The 16436-nt window shown below is 45.2% G+C and overlaps 1 protein-coding gene across 2 annotated transcripts in view; it reads right to left on the bottom strand.

Moving 5' to 3' along the window:
* PLCXD2 (phosphatidylinositol specific phospholipase C X domain containing 2) overlaps positions 1-15479 on the bottom strand; it is a 56310-nt gene extending 40831 nt beyond the window's left edge. The window contains exons 1-3 of one of the 2 annotated variants that reach the window (XM_061134224.1): positions 14764-15479; positions 14034-14133; positions 11454-11593 (exon numbers count right to left, since the gene is read on the bottom strand). In XM_061134224.1, coding sequence (XP_060990207.1) covers positions 11454-11593; positions 14034-14133; positions 14764-14923 — 400 coding nt within the window. In that variant the 5' untranslated portion in view covers positions 14924-15479. The remainder of the gene's footprint in view (positions 1-11453; positions 11594-14033; positions 14134-14763) is intronic. The other variant, XM_061134225.1, reaches the window with a different exon arrangement.
* Between the last annotated feature and the right edge of the window lie 957 nt (positions 15480-16436).

Here is a 16436-nt window from a genome sequence, read left to right as displayed (position 1 = left end):
AGCAAGGGAATCCCAAAAAACCACATCTACTTCTGCTTCATTGACTATGCTAAGACCTTTGACGGTGTGGATCACAACAAACTGTGGAAAATTCTTAAAGAGATGGGAATACCAGACCACCTTACGTTACCAGGAACAACAGACTGGTTCCCTATTGGGAAAGGAGTATGTCAAGGCTTATATTGTCACCCTGCTTATTTATCTTATATGCAGAGTACTTCATTCGAAATGCTAGGCTGGAATCAAGATTGCTGGGAGAAATATCAACAACCTCAGATATGCAGATGATACCATTTTAATAGCAGAAAGTGAAGAGCCTCTTGATGAAGGTGAAAGAGGAGAGTGAAAAAGCTGGCTTAAAACTCAACATTCAGAAAACTAAGATCACGGTATCAAGTCCTATCACTTCATGGCAAATAGATAGGGAAAATGTATAAATAGTGTCATATTTCATTTTCTTGTGCTCCAAACCAATGTGGACAACACTGCAGCCAAGAAATTAAAAGATGCTTGCTCCTTGGAAGAATAGCTATAACAAACTTAGTGTATGAAAAAGCAGAGACATCACTTTGCTGACAAAGGTGTATATAGTCAAAGCATAGTTTTTCCAGTAGTCATGTATGGATGTGAGATACACACATCTTTGGGCCATAAAGATGGCTGAGTGCCTAAGAATGGATTCAAACTGTGGTGCTGGAGAAGACTTTTGAGAGTCCCCTGGGCTTGCAAGGAGATCAAACCAGTCCATCCTAAAGGAAATCAACCCTGAATACTCATTGAAAGGACTGATGCTGAAGCTGAAGCTCCAATACTTTGGCCACCTGATGTGAAGAACTGACTCATTGGAAAAGACCCTGATGCTGGGAAAGATTGAAAACAGGAGGAGAAGGGGACAACAGAGGATGAGATGGTTGGATGGCATCACTGACTCAATGGACATGAGTTTGAGCAAACTCAGGGAAATAGTGATGGACAGAAAAGCCTGGTTTGCTGCAGCTCATGGGGTCACAGAGTCCAATATGACTTAGCGACTGGACGACAACTAGATAAAAAATATTGAGAACAGACATAAGAATGAACATGTCTTTAAATGCTAAAGATGTTTATGGCAGCTTTTATAGGAAAGCACCTTGTATTATGACTTGCTTATTTAATGTTTATGAATATGGCAATAAATTTTATCTGCAATTGTGCATATTAAAATAGGTCTGTGGCCTGAGCTAAGAACACACTTATTTGCAAAAGTATGTAGAGAATTGAGCCTGATGGTTTTTAAATACAGCAAAATATTTGTTTAAAAAAAAAACCCTTAGAATCTTTGGGGAAAATCTCCTTGTCCCTTGCCTTTCCACTTTAATTACCTGCGTGTGACTCAGGTCACAGTCCTTCGCCTGTGAGCTCACGTGACGTAACCACACAGATCTAACTGCTCTTCGCCCTGTGCTGCTTAGGACACTGCTGGTAACTATCTCCACGTCTGTCACGGACAGCTGACCATATCTCCATACTTAGTGAGTTTCTGGCATATAGTAGGTATTGAGTACATGTACACAGAAGAAGTGCAAGCATGCCTGTTTAAGTGAATAGTTCTTTAAAGGTATGCTTAAGGCAGACGAGCCGAGGTCTCCTCATCCTTTCCCAAACTTCTCTCTGGTCCATCCATCTTCCTTAAACAGGTGGAGTTCACGCTCTGCACCTTCCCTCCCCCAGCACCTGAGTGTCCCCAGCTCCACTTATCTCTATCTGTCCTTCTAGCTTGAGTTATCTGGGTCAACGAAGAGGGATGTGTTAGAAAATACAGAGGACGGAAACAAACCAGAAAGGATGATGAAAGGAACGGCTAGAATAAAATATGGTATTGCAAAATTTAAAAGAAAAAGTCTCAGAGAGTAGATTTCCTGCAACTTAAGCTCATGTAAATTATCTTTTAATAACATCTCCTTGGGGCTTCCTGTCTTATGCACCTAAATTAGGTCCTTGGGGGAAAAAGAAATCCACATTTATAGAGAACTTGACTCCATTCTGATAAGGGCTGAAAGGCTGAGGCATCTTTAGGATGTACAAAATAGAGCCAACACAGACCCAAGGTTCATGATCAGGGGACTGCTTAGCAGTTTCCCAAACCAATGAATAATATCTTTAAAGCTTACCAACCCAATGGTATAAACTTGATCCATCATACTTGATGGGGCATGTGGGAGAGTATTAAAAATAACCATTATGCTTTCAGCAAAATTTGAGAGAGCCATGTAGCCAATTTAATTTTTAATCAGTTGCCTATTTAATTCATATTTATTCACAGTGCAAAAAAGCAACTGCGTTTTGAAGCAAGGCAGAACATTTGGAAGCAGAAGATGTAGATCAACATATTTTTCATGTTCTGAGAAGCCAAAGGCCATGCCATTGTCGGAGAACAGACCTCAGTCTGGGAATCCAGAGAGCTGCTCCTGGTCTAGCCCAAGCGGCTTGATGAGCCAGAGAAAACTGAAATAAATCAGGGGTTCTCATGGTGCTTTCAGACCTGGAATGTTGTCAAGTGAAATATTTATACATAACAACAAATGCAAGTAAAGCTTCTCTGGTTCAAAGGCCTGTCCAGACAGTCCCACTTCTGGCCTGGAGATGTCCTTGTGGGGCTCAAGGGGGAGCCAAGCCTCCTAAGAACTCTGCAGGGGATCGAGGGAATTCATTGCCTGAGACAGTCTCCAAATATTCTACGATTTATGCAAGTCAAAGTGTTTTTCAATTCCATGTATGGGAGGCATTTTATATAGGTGGGTAATTATCTTTCTTTGAAAGACTTTCTCTTCCTTAAAGGTCCACTAGACACTAATACACAAATAAGATACTGTAGAGGTAACTCATTGATAACAAAGTCTTCCTCTATTTTGCTAATTACAACCCTGATCTGTCTTTGAACAGATGGCATAATTTTTGGTGAAATAACACCTCACAAAGGGCACTTGGTCACCCTCTGATGAGGCTTCTCAGCTCTGAGATAATCATACTTTAGTAACTTTTCCTTTCAACACAAAAGAAAAAATAATACGAAGGTTTAGGGAGAACAGGAAAATGTTCAGAGTAGGAGAAAAATTAGATTAAATACTCAACTGCAAAATTCTCCCGCTTTTACTAAGACTCCTGGTGTAACCCTAGAAGTCACTGTGTAAAATAAATGGTATTTGATAATGTGGTAATGTAACTATTAATAAAAAGTTTCCACTTCATAGATGGCTTGTGGCGTGGTGCACATAGCTCCCCTCCCCTCCCCCACTGCAAGCTGCCTCCACGGTAGGGAAGGAACGAAACAAGAAATGACAGGATTCCTACAGAATGAGCAGAACAGCGAACACGCTCGGGAGGGTGGGAGCATCACTTATCTATGACTAGAAGTTCATGATAGCTTTCTTGAAAGAAGTAAAGTTTTAGTTGAAATCTAAATATGTATACACACACATATATATAAATATAATGAAGACACTAATTTCAAACTCAAATCATCTTACACTGAATATAACAACAGATGTGAGTGAGCGTAGGAGGTTGGGCAAATTGTAAGATTTAGCTCTGGAAATAATTTCCACTGGATGCCATCTATCTCTTCTCCCAATTCTGAAATATTCTATGGGTACTTCAAACCCAGCATGCTCAAACTAAACATATCTGTTTCTCTCCATCACCCCTAAAACCCTAAAACTTGTGTATCCCTATTTCTGGGAATACCATCTCCCTCCTCCCAGTTACCCCAAACAGTTGTACATTCTCTTTGACCCTCCAATGACTTGCCAAGACCTGCTGACACTTCCTTCTACACATCTCCCACATCTGTCCTTTCTCTTTTATCCACATCCTTTTTTATCCACATTCTCTTTTATCACTATCCTCCTCAGGTCAATATCATCTCCCACTTGGACGAGCTCATCAACAGTCTAAGTTGTCCCCTTGATTCCCATACTTCCCAACTCAAATACTTTTTGTGGACTGCAGCCAGAGTGATCTTTCCAAAACACAAAGCTTCTCTGTCATGCATCTGCTTAACACTCTTCCTGCGCCTTATAAGGTAGAGCTAAATCACTTTAAGGGTTTCCCTGGTGGTCGAGACGGTGAAGAATCTGGTGCAATGCAGAAGACCCAGGTTCAATCCCTGGGTTGGAAAGATCCCCTAGAGAAGGGAATGGCTACCCATCCCAGTATTCTTGTCTGGGGAATTCCATGGACAGAGGAGCCTGGTGGGCTACAGTCCTTGGGGTCACAAAGCCGGACAGGACTGAGTGACTGTACAGTCAAATCATCTTAACGTGGCTTCCAAGACTTCTCGGTATCTGTCACTTTGCTCCTGGCTCCCTCGTCTGCCTACAGTAAACTACAGTGAACTATCTGGTTTTGTTAAATGGGCCATTTTCTCTCTTCAAGGTCTTCACCCTTATCTCCTAGGATACTCCTAGCCTTATTCCTCTTATCCTGCGGGCTGGTCCTGACGTGTTCTTCAGATTACAGTGTATTCATCACTTCCTTCTGGGGGTGTCCCTGTTTCCCAGGGACATGAGATATCCCTGCTGTGTGCTTCTATCAACAGCAACCTTTACCTCCCCCATCATCTTACGTAGCATGTTGTATTATAACCGTTTGATTAAATGCCCATTTCTCCAACTAGATTGTAAGTTCTCTGAGGGCAGGAGCCATGTCCGTGTTGATCATCACTGAATCACCAGTGCCCGGGAGAGGATCTGGCATATGCAAGATAATCAACACATATGTACTAAGTAGATTGAAAGAAATAATGAATTTCTCATACTACCCCTCAACAGCCCTAATAACTGACGGGCCATTTTGTTTCTCTTCACCCTATGCAGTTATTTTAGGGCTTTAAATCCATTCCTGATCAAGTCTTTAACTAGCTGCTTTTTTGCCTTTGGGATAACATTTAATGTTTCATCTTGGCATGACACATAGGCTCATTAGCCTACTTTCCTGGGCTTATCTCCATTACTTTGTTTAAATGAAATCGATGCTTGGGTTTCCTCAAGGAAACGTGATCTCCCAGTCCTTGGTACCCCAGCACTGTCTCACTCTCCTCTCTACCTGTAACAACTGGATACACACTCGTTGCTGTTTATGCTCTTTATATCAACCCAGGGTGATCTCCTCTTGGAAGTCCAATCTACCAAGTTTTCCTCCTCCTACCAATAATGGAATATATGTCAGTTTTCTGAGTGTTTTTGTGTCCTGTGTATTTTTATCCATAATGTTTGAACTTTGGCTTTCTACTTTTATGATCAGAACTTCATTAGGAGCAGAGAGAATAATCTTATTTATCTCTCTATCACCTAATTTAACACAGTACCTGACACAAAAGGGCCACTTAATATCCTTTGAATACTTTCCTTTTAAATGAAAAACTTTTTAAAAATACAGGTAATGAGAAGAAAAAGGAGAAGGAGAAGCAAAACAAACACCAGTAATTTTTTTTAGCTAAACTGACATGATGTGCTCATGTTATTCCTATGGTGGTCTATGCAGACACCTCCTGCCGGGGCAATCTCCTAAACTCAAACCAGGGAGGAAGGAGAGAGGGAGGGAGGGGAGGAGGGAGAGAGAGAACAGGGAGGGAGGAGTGGATGGACAGATGCTGCCATCTGCTTTCACCTTTATCTGCTCAGCGTGTGTTTTTTGTCTGGCTTCAGTACTTTAGCATATTGCTTTCAGTATATAAGCCTTCAGTCCGCCAGAGTCTAGGACGGCCCATTCTCACCATCACTGCTTACACCTCCAAGCTCCAAGACATTTGCATTATGAGGTACAACTGCTTCCTGTATTTTTTTTTCTTTACTTAGATTTTTGTTAGGTCTGTACAGAGGAAAAAAATAATAGTGATAGAATATTCTCTGAGAAGATATAATGGCCTCCAGCCAATAGTTCTAGAATAACCAGAAATTACTTTTCAAAACCCTGTTATTTTCTTAGAAAATGTCAACTGCTTAGTAGCCAAGGAATCCAAAAAAGACTGCCGATGTCTCATAGATAACACGAGCTAGACATCCCCTGAGAGTGGTATAGGTCTCTGTGGCCAACCCACGTGACTTGGGAACTACCCAGAGATCTACAAATGCCATCCTCCCAGGGACTGTTTGAGCCTCACTGGCATTCAGCAACCTAACTCCCACATTTCTGTAGATGTGAGAAGGTGGAAGGACTCCTACTCATCACGTGTGTGTAAATACTCAGACAGATTTAGTCACAGGTCTCCTCCACCTAAATTTGGTTCTTGACGTGTGTTCAAATTCTTTTCACACACACAAATACACCCACCTATTACCATTTCTATAAATAATCCCTCCTCTGCAGGCCTGGTATGAAACTCTAATTAGGGTTAGTCAGCATTTACAAAGTGGTTTGTGCTTTTCTCGAGGCGAAGTTACAGGAGCTAGAGCGCTTCACGACCATTCCCTCTAGTGTGCCTGTGTCAGGGAGAGTTGTGGAGCCAGCCTGTCACAAGCAGCAGAGAGCAGGTCAGAGCACGTGTCTCCCCCGCCTCAGAAGCGGTCTGAAACAGCAGCATGCAGGTGACGGCAGCAGGCTCGTGGGATCTGAAACGTCAGTGGGCAAGTCCTGCAGGATTTTTAGAAAGGGGAGACGATGGCAGGCTCTCCTGGGGGTGAGGCTGAGGGCACGGCTGTGTATGGGTTTGGGGGTGGGCAGGATGTGTGCATTTGCATATGTGGATGATGCATGTGTTTGGAGGGATCAGGAGGCTTTCCACTGCTGGGGAAGGTGTTGAAAAGATTTGTTTAAAGGAAAGTATTTTGCAATATTCCTACTCTTTATCTGGTGATAAAATGACTGGGTTAGGAGTATAAGTTCTGGGGCCACGAGGAGAGCATTCTGCAACATGGTCCTGTCACAGAGAGTCAAATTTTCCCAAAGGCTTTGGACGGCTGGAGATGACAAAGTTTGGGACAGGGGGATAAAGTAGCTGAATAGGATTTCTGGCTCTCTTGATCAGTTCCCCACAGACTGCATTTAAGACTCTTTTGGTACTCACAATCTGGGCTACCCACCAGGTAGCCTTCCCTTAACTCCAAGTCCCCTTGAAGGGAGGACCATTCAAGTTACCCTGGTATGGTCAGACAGAGAACATGCAGCCACATGGCTTAATCGGAAGGTCAGCCCCTTAACGAGATTGCAGATTACCTGAAGGAACAGACAGCATTTTACAACTCTTTTTTGCTGTCCATTCCCGACACAGGCTTTCAATAAATGACTATCATGACTAATTTTTTAAAAAGATGCATTATTTTGTGACAGATGCTGTTCTTAGCATGCTCTATGAATTTATTTAAATTCTCAAACTAACCAGATGAGGTAGTGCCACTATTACCTCTGTTTTGAAGAGATAATAGTGAGCATTGAGACATGAAGAAGTAAAGTAACTTGTGCAAGGTCACAGAGCCATGAGGGGCAGAGCTGGGATTCAAATCCAGACAGTGTGGCTTTAGCATTCAGACTCCAGACCAACCCATGATTCCACTTCTTACAGATACACGGGATTCCTGAATTTCTTGTGGCTTTCGTGTGACTGGGGCAGGGAAAGGATCTCAGGAAGTGAAAAACCTTCTTAGAAGAGAAACCTACTAATACAAACACTAAATCACAGCCTCTTTTTATTCCTCACCATCACCACCTGGAAGAAGAAAATGAAACACAACAGCAACAAAAATGTCCTCCCACTTAAGATACGATTTTGGTTGCGTGTGATTTTTTTTTTTTTTCCTTGATTGGGTCAGCCCTGGTAGATTCGGCTTGGTCCTTGGTTTTCCACAGCCTCAGATTCCACAGCCTCTGTAGGCGAATGAGTTGCTTGAGGGCCAGCTCAGGGTTTGTGATATCCCCGGAGTGGCGCCAACATACCCTTCTGGTCCACAGTGGATTTTGCGCCCTTTAGGGTCCCCATCCTGGTGAGATGCACCAGACCTGACCCAACTTCCAGATGCAGGACTGGAGTAGTGATTCCCTCCGTCCTGCTCTCACAGGGATTCCGTCTCCCTGCACACATGTGGGAAGTGAGTGTGGGGCCACAGGAGAAGAGCTATAGGAACCGTCAGTAGTCAAAGGCGGACAGGACTGCATAGGAAAAGGACAGGATTCCAGAAGGATGAAAGAGGAGAGGGCGGCACAGATGAGCCAGATGAGCGCAGAGAACGCTCTGGGAATTGAGAGCAGTGAGGTCTGCACGAGGGCTGGTGCTGGAGAGGGACACAGGCTGGGACACAGGCGGGTCGGTGGAAGGAAGGGGAAGAGTGAAGAAGAAAGGGCAGCAGGCTGAGGCTGCAGCCACAGGGGAAACACAAGCCGCTCACACCTGACCAGAGAAGAGGAAAGACAGAAAGGATGCGGGATGAAGGACTGTTCCCAGGGCAGCGGTGACACCAGAGACCTGCTTCTGATCCTGCTGACCGTCTGACTCTGACTCGGAATCTCCGTGTCCGATGGGGCTCAGTGATGAGCCTTATCTGGAGCTACAGTAATGTTATGCAAAGATAACACGAAACCGATTGGAAAACATTCAGAGTGTTCCATACGGCATTCACAGAAGGGGAACCTAACCTGCCTATTCGGTTTAGCTCTGATCACAGTTGAACATGATGGGGGCTGCAAGCCACTTCTCCAGTATTGTTACTGTCCTGTTCCATGCGCTGACGACTGACTCAGCGTTATCAGTGATGGAGCCGCTGTCCTGTGCTAGGACTTAGGATTGTTAAGGGCAACAAGCCATATTCTCTGGGTACAGATTGTACCCAGATAATGCGGAAGAAGACGGGTGGAGAAGTGCAACGATACAGATGTTAACGAAGCCTTCCTGAGGGGCAGCAGAGGCAGTCATCCAGCCTTTTCCCAAACACACCTCCACTCCTAAGCTTAACTCTTTTATTTCAAGTGGAAAGCTTCCTTCCCAACCCTGATCATATTTCTTGAAATCCTGACCAGGCCATATTTCTTGAAATCCTGACCATTCTTCAAATTCCAAGTCAAATGTTATTATTATTTTTTTTTAAAGTAGTTTCTATTCTTAAAAGCTGAAATTAACCTCTTCATTCTATGTGCTCAGGCATGTCCAACTCTTTGCGACTCTGTGGATTATAGCCCACCAGTCTCCTCCGTCCATGGGATTTTCCAGGCAAGAACACTGGAGTGGGCTGCCATTCCCTTCTCCAGGAGATCTTCCTGACCCAGGGATCGAACCCCTGTCTCCCACACTGCAGGCAGACTCTTTATCATCTGAGCCACCAGGGAAGACCGAGTTGCTACTCTTAAAAGCTGAAAATAATCCTTCCACTCTATGTGCATCTGTAACACTATTTACATCTCTGTTTTAATATTTAACCCAATTAGTTTTTTAAAATTGTATATGGTGAATACACGTGTGTGTGTGTGTTTGTGTGTCTGTGTGTATGTGTAAATATCTCTAAGTTGTAAGCTTGTTTGACAGTAGGTTTGATGCCTGATTCTCCCACAGGCCTGAGCATGAGGTTTCTTTAAATGTACTCAGAGTATGTACAATTTGAACTACTCTACTTCTTAAAGCTCAACATTCAGAAAACTAAGATCATGGCATCTCATTCCATCACTTCATGGGAAATAGATGGGGAAACAGTGGAAACAGTGGCTGACTTTATTTTTTGGGGCTCCAAAATCACTGCAGATGGTGATTGCAGCCATGAAATTAAAAGACGCTTACTCCTTGGAAGGAAAGTTATGACCAACCTAGACAGCATATTAAAAAGCAGAGACATTACTTTGCCAACAAAGGTCCGTCTGGTCAAGGCTATGGTTTCTCCAGTAGTCATGTATGGTTGTGAGAGTTGGACCATAAAGAAAGCTGAGCACCGAAAAATTGATGCTTTTGAACTGTGGTGTTGGAAAAGACTCTTGAAAGTCCCTTGGACTGCAGGGAGATCCAACTAGTCCATCCTAAAGGAGATCAGTTCTGGGTATTCATTGGAAGGACTGATGTTGAAGCTGAAACTCCAATACTTTGGTCACCTGATGTGAAGAGTTGACTCACTGGAAAAGACCCTGATGCTAGGAGGGATTTGGGGCAGGAGGAGAAGGGGACGACAGAGGATGAGATGGCTGGATGGCATCACCGACTCGATGGACATGAATTTGAGTAAACTCCGGGAGTTGGTGATGGACAGGAAGGCCTGGCATGCTGCGATTCATGGGGTCACAAACAGTCGGACATGACTGAGCGACTAAACTGACTGACTGATAGTCTGTTTTAGGATGCTAAAGTGAGAAGACTTTGCTTCATTCTAGCAATTGTGAGTCCTTGTCTGCACATGCCAAAAATAATTTCTTGTTCTGCAAGGCATAAAAAAGTTATAACCTTCAGACAAAAATGACCTAGTCATTTTTCTGTGTTTGTAGGTGAATAGGCAAAAAAAGAAACAAAAAACCTTCAAACTAATCAAAGAATTTTTCATTTGGAAAGGACACTACCCTGGTGGCTCAGACGATACAGAACCTGCCTGCAAGGCAGGAGACTCAGGCTCAGTCCCCGGGTCAGGAAGATCCCCTGGAGAAGGGAGTGGCTACCCACTCCAGTATTCTTACCTGGAGAATTCCATGGACAGAGGAGCCTGGCAGGCTACAGTCCATGGGATTGCAAAGAGTTGGACATGGCTGAAGGGTTTTCACTTTCACTTTTCTACATTTCATTTTAATTACAAATGAGGAAACTAAGCCCTAAGAAATCCAGATGCTTCCACAGTATCAAACCTCCAGAATCAACAACATCAAATTTCTAGACCCTTATGTTCAACGCGCTTTCCAATAGACCAAATAGATTATTTTTAAAAAGAGAGAAAATATGTTTTTTTAAAAAAAGAAATAGCACTAAAATATATAGAGAAGAATTCATTGGAAACCACACACATTATAGAGAAAAATTTTCCTATCAGTCCATAGAAAAAAATCATGCTTTCACTAACATGAACAAAATTGTTTGTAGAGTTTAAAGCTTTAATTAAAAAATCTGACTTTTCCAGATTTTTCACCCTTAAGGTCTCAAATTATTCTATGCAGTGGGCAGGGAGAACTGTTCTGAGGTTCTTCTCCAAGATAGGTCAATATGTCTGGGTGAAACTGGTCATTAACAGGTGTTCTTAACAGTTGTGGGCACGAAATAACACATCAAGGCTTTGCTGAGAGGTGCACGTTCATGCTTGCTCTTTCCCATCATGATCTAGGCAAATGCAACAGATGCACTCAAATCTGGCACAGTGAACTGCATCCCAGTTCTTCCATTGAGGTCAGAACCCCTGCCTTTCCCTGCCCTTTCCCATGTCACTGCTGCCCCACTCCCACCCTGATAGAGCTGACCCACGGTAAAGACACCCTGGGTTGGCACATACAGAATAAGTCTAAGCACTACATTTGAATTTAAAACTTACTGGGTTCCATTTCCAAGTGGGGATATCTTACTGGCTTCTGTTTCTGGACAGGGATGTAAATTGGGCTTTCCACGTGGCTCTGTGGAATCTGCCTGCTGATGCAGGAGGCACGGATTCGATTCCCGGGTTGGGAAGATCTCCTGGAGAAGGAAATGGCAACCCATTCCAGTATTCTTGCTTGGAAAATCCCATGGATGGAGGAGCCTGGCAGGCTATAGTCCACGGGGTTGCAAAGAGTCAGACATGACATAGCGACTAAACAACAATGTACACATACATTTGTGTGTAACCTAGACAGCATATTAAAAAGCAGAGACATTACTTCACCAAAAAAAGTCTGTCTAGTCAAAGCTATGGTTTTTCCAGTAGTCATGAATGGTTGTGAGTTGGACTATAAAGAAAGCTGAGCACCGAAGAATTGATGCTTTTGAACTGTGGTGTTGGAGAAGACTCCTGAGAGTCCCTTGGATTACAAAGAGATCCAACCGGTCAATCCTAAAGGAAATCAGTCCTGAATATTAATTGGAAAGACAGATGTTGAAGCTGAAACTCCAATACTTTGGCCACCTGATGTGAAGAACTGACTCATTGGAAAAGCCCCTGATGCTGGGAAAGATTGAAGTCAGGAGGAGAAGGGGAAGACAGAAGATGAGATGGTTGGATGGCATCACCGACTCAATGGACATGAGTTTGAGTAAACTCCAGGAGTTGGTGATGGATAGGCAAGCCTGGAGTGCTGAAGTTTATGGGGTTGCAAAGAGTCGGACATGACTGAGCGACTAAACTGATATATATATATATATATATAATAGATAATATATATATAATATGTATACATATCTATGTATATATCTAGCTAGACAGTGATATATAATTGGTCAGATAAAAAAATCACCCAGTTTTAAAAGTTCCTTCATCTGTTGCACAGGACAGTCTGAAAACTAGTTTTCAGTTACAGAACTCTCCGCCTTCCCTCCCTCTAGCTGCTCTGAACTTCCCAGGGCCTCCTTAGGGGCACAGGGAGAGTTCATGGGTTTTGGAGCCAATTACATAGGAGCTTAAATATTACTTCTGCTGTTTGTTACTGAGTGATCTTGAGAAAATTACTTAATCTATCTGGACAATAATTGTCTTATCTCTAAAATGAGGTTACTACCCACCTGGAGGTGTAAGGGCTTGAGGTAGTACATGCCAGAAGGTGCTATGTGGGTGTGCTCAGTGAATAATAACTATTATGATGAAGGTGATGAGGAGGGGAAAGGAAAAGAGAAACAAGGGGGAAGATGGTGGCCTCCACTCCCCGAATGGCTGTCTGTGTTTCAGAATCTCTCAGCAAGGCCTGGCAGAACTAGACTGCTAGTCCTTAGCTGGGGAATATGAAGCTCAAGGTAGAGAAAGGAGAACTAGTGTCGAGGAAGGGGTGCAGGGGCCGGGGAGGAGGGGGAAAGGGTTCACAAATGGCTAGAATTTAATATGTGGTTTTCATCTTCCGAGCTTTATATCTTTACATACACTCAAGTCCCATCCGCTGCTGGGAAAAGGGCATTCACAGCAATGAGTTCAATATCTTTTGAGCAGTCAAGGGCACTTTTTTTTTTTTTTTTTTTGCTTAGAAGGACAGGACTTCACAAAGCAGTGGCTGAACAAATCTCTGTGTCCCCTTGGTGGATAACCACAGAATTTCCAGTTACAGCAGCAGGCCCCACTATTTGCTAACTCTGGCAATTCTAGTAACTGGGAGAAACCCTAGAGATTACAGAACAAATGCCCAGCTCCTTTCTGGAGTCATGGGGTCAGAGTACACAGCCACATCATGGGCAGAGTTGCTGCTGTGGTCTGAACTGTCCAAAGTACAGCAGGAAGGAGGAAGTCTGAGCCTACCCGGACATGCCCCGAACGACAGAGTCATTTTGTGCCTGCCTAAGATGCCATTCTGTTTGCAAACACATTCTATTGGCCATACCACCTGACAAAACAATTCCGTCAAAAAGCCTAATGACAAATGACTCATGTTAAAAGAGGCCTGTGCATCATTTCAGCAATGACTCCACAGGCATCAATTATATAAGGAAAAGACCTGTTCTGAGGCACCACCGTCTGGTATTTCCCAGAGAGCCGTAGTCAGTGGCTGATAAAACACAAGTGATCAAAACTATAAAGGGATTTAGCAACCCTCTCCTTGCTCAAAAGCAACAAGAGCCTATGAGGACAATGAACCTGGAAGACCTCCAAAAGAAGAGGCGACTCGGGAAAGGCTGCACCTGAAGCCGGCACAACTCTTCCTCACGCATAGAAAGCAAAGACCTGGGGTTGCATGAGGTCATCCTGTCTGCCACCAAAAGGCAGACTGCTCCCAGGGATGTTTGGGAGTTTGCCTGGTAGTCTAGGGGTGAAGGCAGTTGTTATGTCTCCAGGGGAGAGAAAGGATTGGCAGTGGTCCATTCCCCTGCTCCTGGCAGTGCTTTCCAAGTATCAGAATCTAGACCTTGCCCAGCATCCAATACGAGGATCACTGTAGTCAACCTCCTTCCCTGGAAACCCAGCTTTAATCAGCTTTTGGATGGAAGGAAAAGGACACACCTAACGAGCGTGTTGTCACAGTACACAGCCCCCAGCAGGGAGAGCGGCTGGTGCAGAAGTGGGTTCCAAGCCTTCGGTTCTAGATCAGCCAGGCGGACACCTGTGTGTGTGTAGACAAAGCTTCAGACACCACTTCTTCATCACACCTAGCGACTGGCTGTGACAAGCACCTGTGTTCTCTATTTCTGGCTTTTCCAACAACAATAATATGTGCTTGGATACCCAGTCCTAGTTCTGAACCTCTTCTGAAATACTGATCTGTTTCTTGTTTCTCCACTATGCAAGGTCAGATAAATGAGACAGAAAACACTTTACAGTGTGAATTTTGAGCCAGATCTAAAATTGTTCATGACTTTTTATTCATTACCTCGATCTCTCCTTTTTATTTTGAGTGATACAAGAAAACACATCCCTCACATACCCTGGCCCCAACATTAAGAAGGTAATGTTCTTATTCTAAGTCTATTCAAGAGCAAAACAAAAGACCCAAACAGACAAACAAACCAGAAATGGGGCTTCCGTTCTCAATCCCCTTTTCGCCAGTGATGCAGCGCACTTAAATCTCTTTACAGCAGCTGCTTCACTGTTAAGCTTTTAGTTGGAAATAAAAAGAGGTTTAGTTAAGGTCAGTGACCATTATTTTCTCAGCACAACAGAAAGGGAGCCCAACCCCATTAACCACACTGAAATGGCAGAAGCAGAGTGGGTGGGAGTAGGAACAGAGGAATACCTGGAATCGCCAGATAGGAAAGCGGGACGTGGTGGAGGCGAGGCGGGAGGGAGGCCATCCAGTCGGCATTGCAGACCTCCGGTGTCTTTGTCCCGCTGGGGTTGGGGGAGCAGATGGTCCCCATTCTGAGTTTCCTTCTTACCTTCCTAAACGCTAGCATCTCTTTCTGTCAGTCAGCGGTTCAAGCTCAGCCCAGGGCCACTCATTCAGCGATCATCATCGCCCAGGTTCTCCAGCATTTCCGGGCCACCTCTGTCACGCCAGTCTTGCCCAAAGGCCTTCGTGCCCCGGGAAGACGCGGGGCAAGGACGAGGCTCCCCAGCCCCCGCAGTCCCCACCCTCTCCGATCCAGCCGCTGTTCCCTTAATCTGCTCAGACCCAGCTTCCTTAAACTTCTTACGTTCCCGCTCGGGACCGGGGAAACGGAGGCCCCTCGAAATAAATCGGACAGAAACTGAACGTCCTACGTCCTGCTCCAGCAGCCACGCCGGGAGCCACTCACACGGCAGGGGCCCACACGACACACCGACACGCCGGGGGCTCTGTCCGCTCGAGAGCGCCCGGGCGCACCACCCTCAGCGTGATTCACGCTTTCATGCGTGTCCCTGGGCTGGCCCGTAAGCCGGACCTGCCCGATCGCCCTCCCCGGCTCCTCCGCACAGGTCCCCCCGGCCCCGAGGCTTCCAGCAGGCGCTCAGAAGTGTAACCGGCGGCCCCGCCCGGCACTGCCGGGCGGATTTGCCGGGCAAGGCGGCTTGTGATTGGCCGCTGGCAGAGGGCGCTCCGATTGGCCCGCGCCCTCACGGGCGGCCCCTCCGAGCGGCGCCCACCCCTCCGCCGCCCGCCCCGACCCCCACCTTCGGCTCCTCCCGCCTTCCTGCGCCCCGCGCCGCCGCGGGCTGCGGGCGGGGGAACAGGCACGCTCGCACGAGTCGGGGCTTGGATCGGACAGGTCTTCCTCCCGCTGGCGTTTCACACAGTCAGCACGGAGGTTAAACGCGGCCACCCGTTGCCCTCCTTCTTTCCCTCACGCACACACACATGCACACGCACAGTGACAATAACGCAGGCAGTATGTAACATTTATAGGCAGCAGCAACGTGAGAGATAGAGAGGCTGGGGAAAGAGCACCATATCATATCTGATGACAGGATCAAGGATGGCTTGTATTTCAACCAGTACCTAACTAAGATTCAGGCACACACTACTTATTCCCATTTTGCAGAAATGCAAATAATGATACTTCACATTTGCATTGCCTGTTGTTTGGAACCTTCTTCCAAATTCTTTGTCCCATTTACTCTTCACAGTATCCCCAAAAGTCAGGCAGGGTTGGTGGTAGGTTGGTGGTGCGACCCCCTTTTCGTAGACGGAATGAAAAGTCCGGGAGCCTTCTGGGAACAGTTCATGTGGCGGCCCTATTTGGAAATCCCAGTTTGGAATAAGACCCTTGAGCCCAGAGGCTTGTGGGCACAGAAACCCATTTCTGTGCTTTCTTCAATATTCCCTACACTCTCAAATGGTCCTTTCCCACGGTGTAAACCATAGGGTCTCTGTAATAATGAGAACTTCGGACATCGATAACCGCAGGAACACCCTGGCAAATAGGCAAATGGAGAAAAACAACTAGACCTTGATGGTGGGACCCTGGAGGGTGTCAGGCCAGGCAGCTC

The sequence above is a fragment of the Dama dama genome, chromosome 31 (genome assembly GCF_033118175.1).
Source record: "Dama dama isolate Ldn47 chromosome 31, ASM3311817v1, whole genome shotgun sequence".
NCBI lineage: Eukaryota > Metazoa > Chordata > Mammalia > Artiodactyla > Cervidae > Dama > Dama dama.
This window is presented reverse-complemented; position numbering and strand designations above follow the sequence as displayed.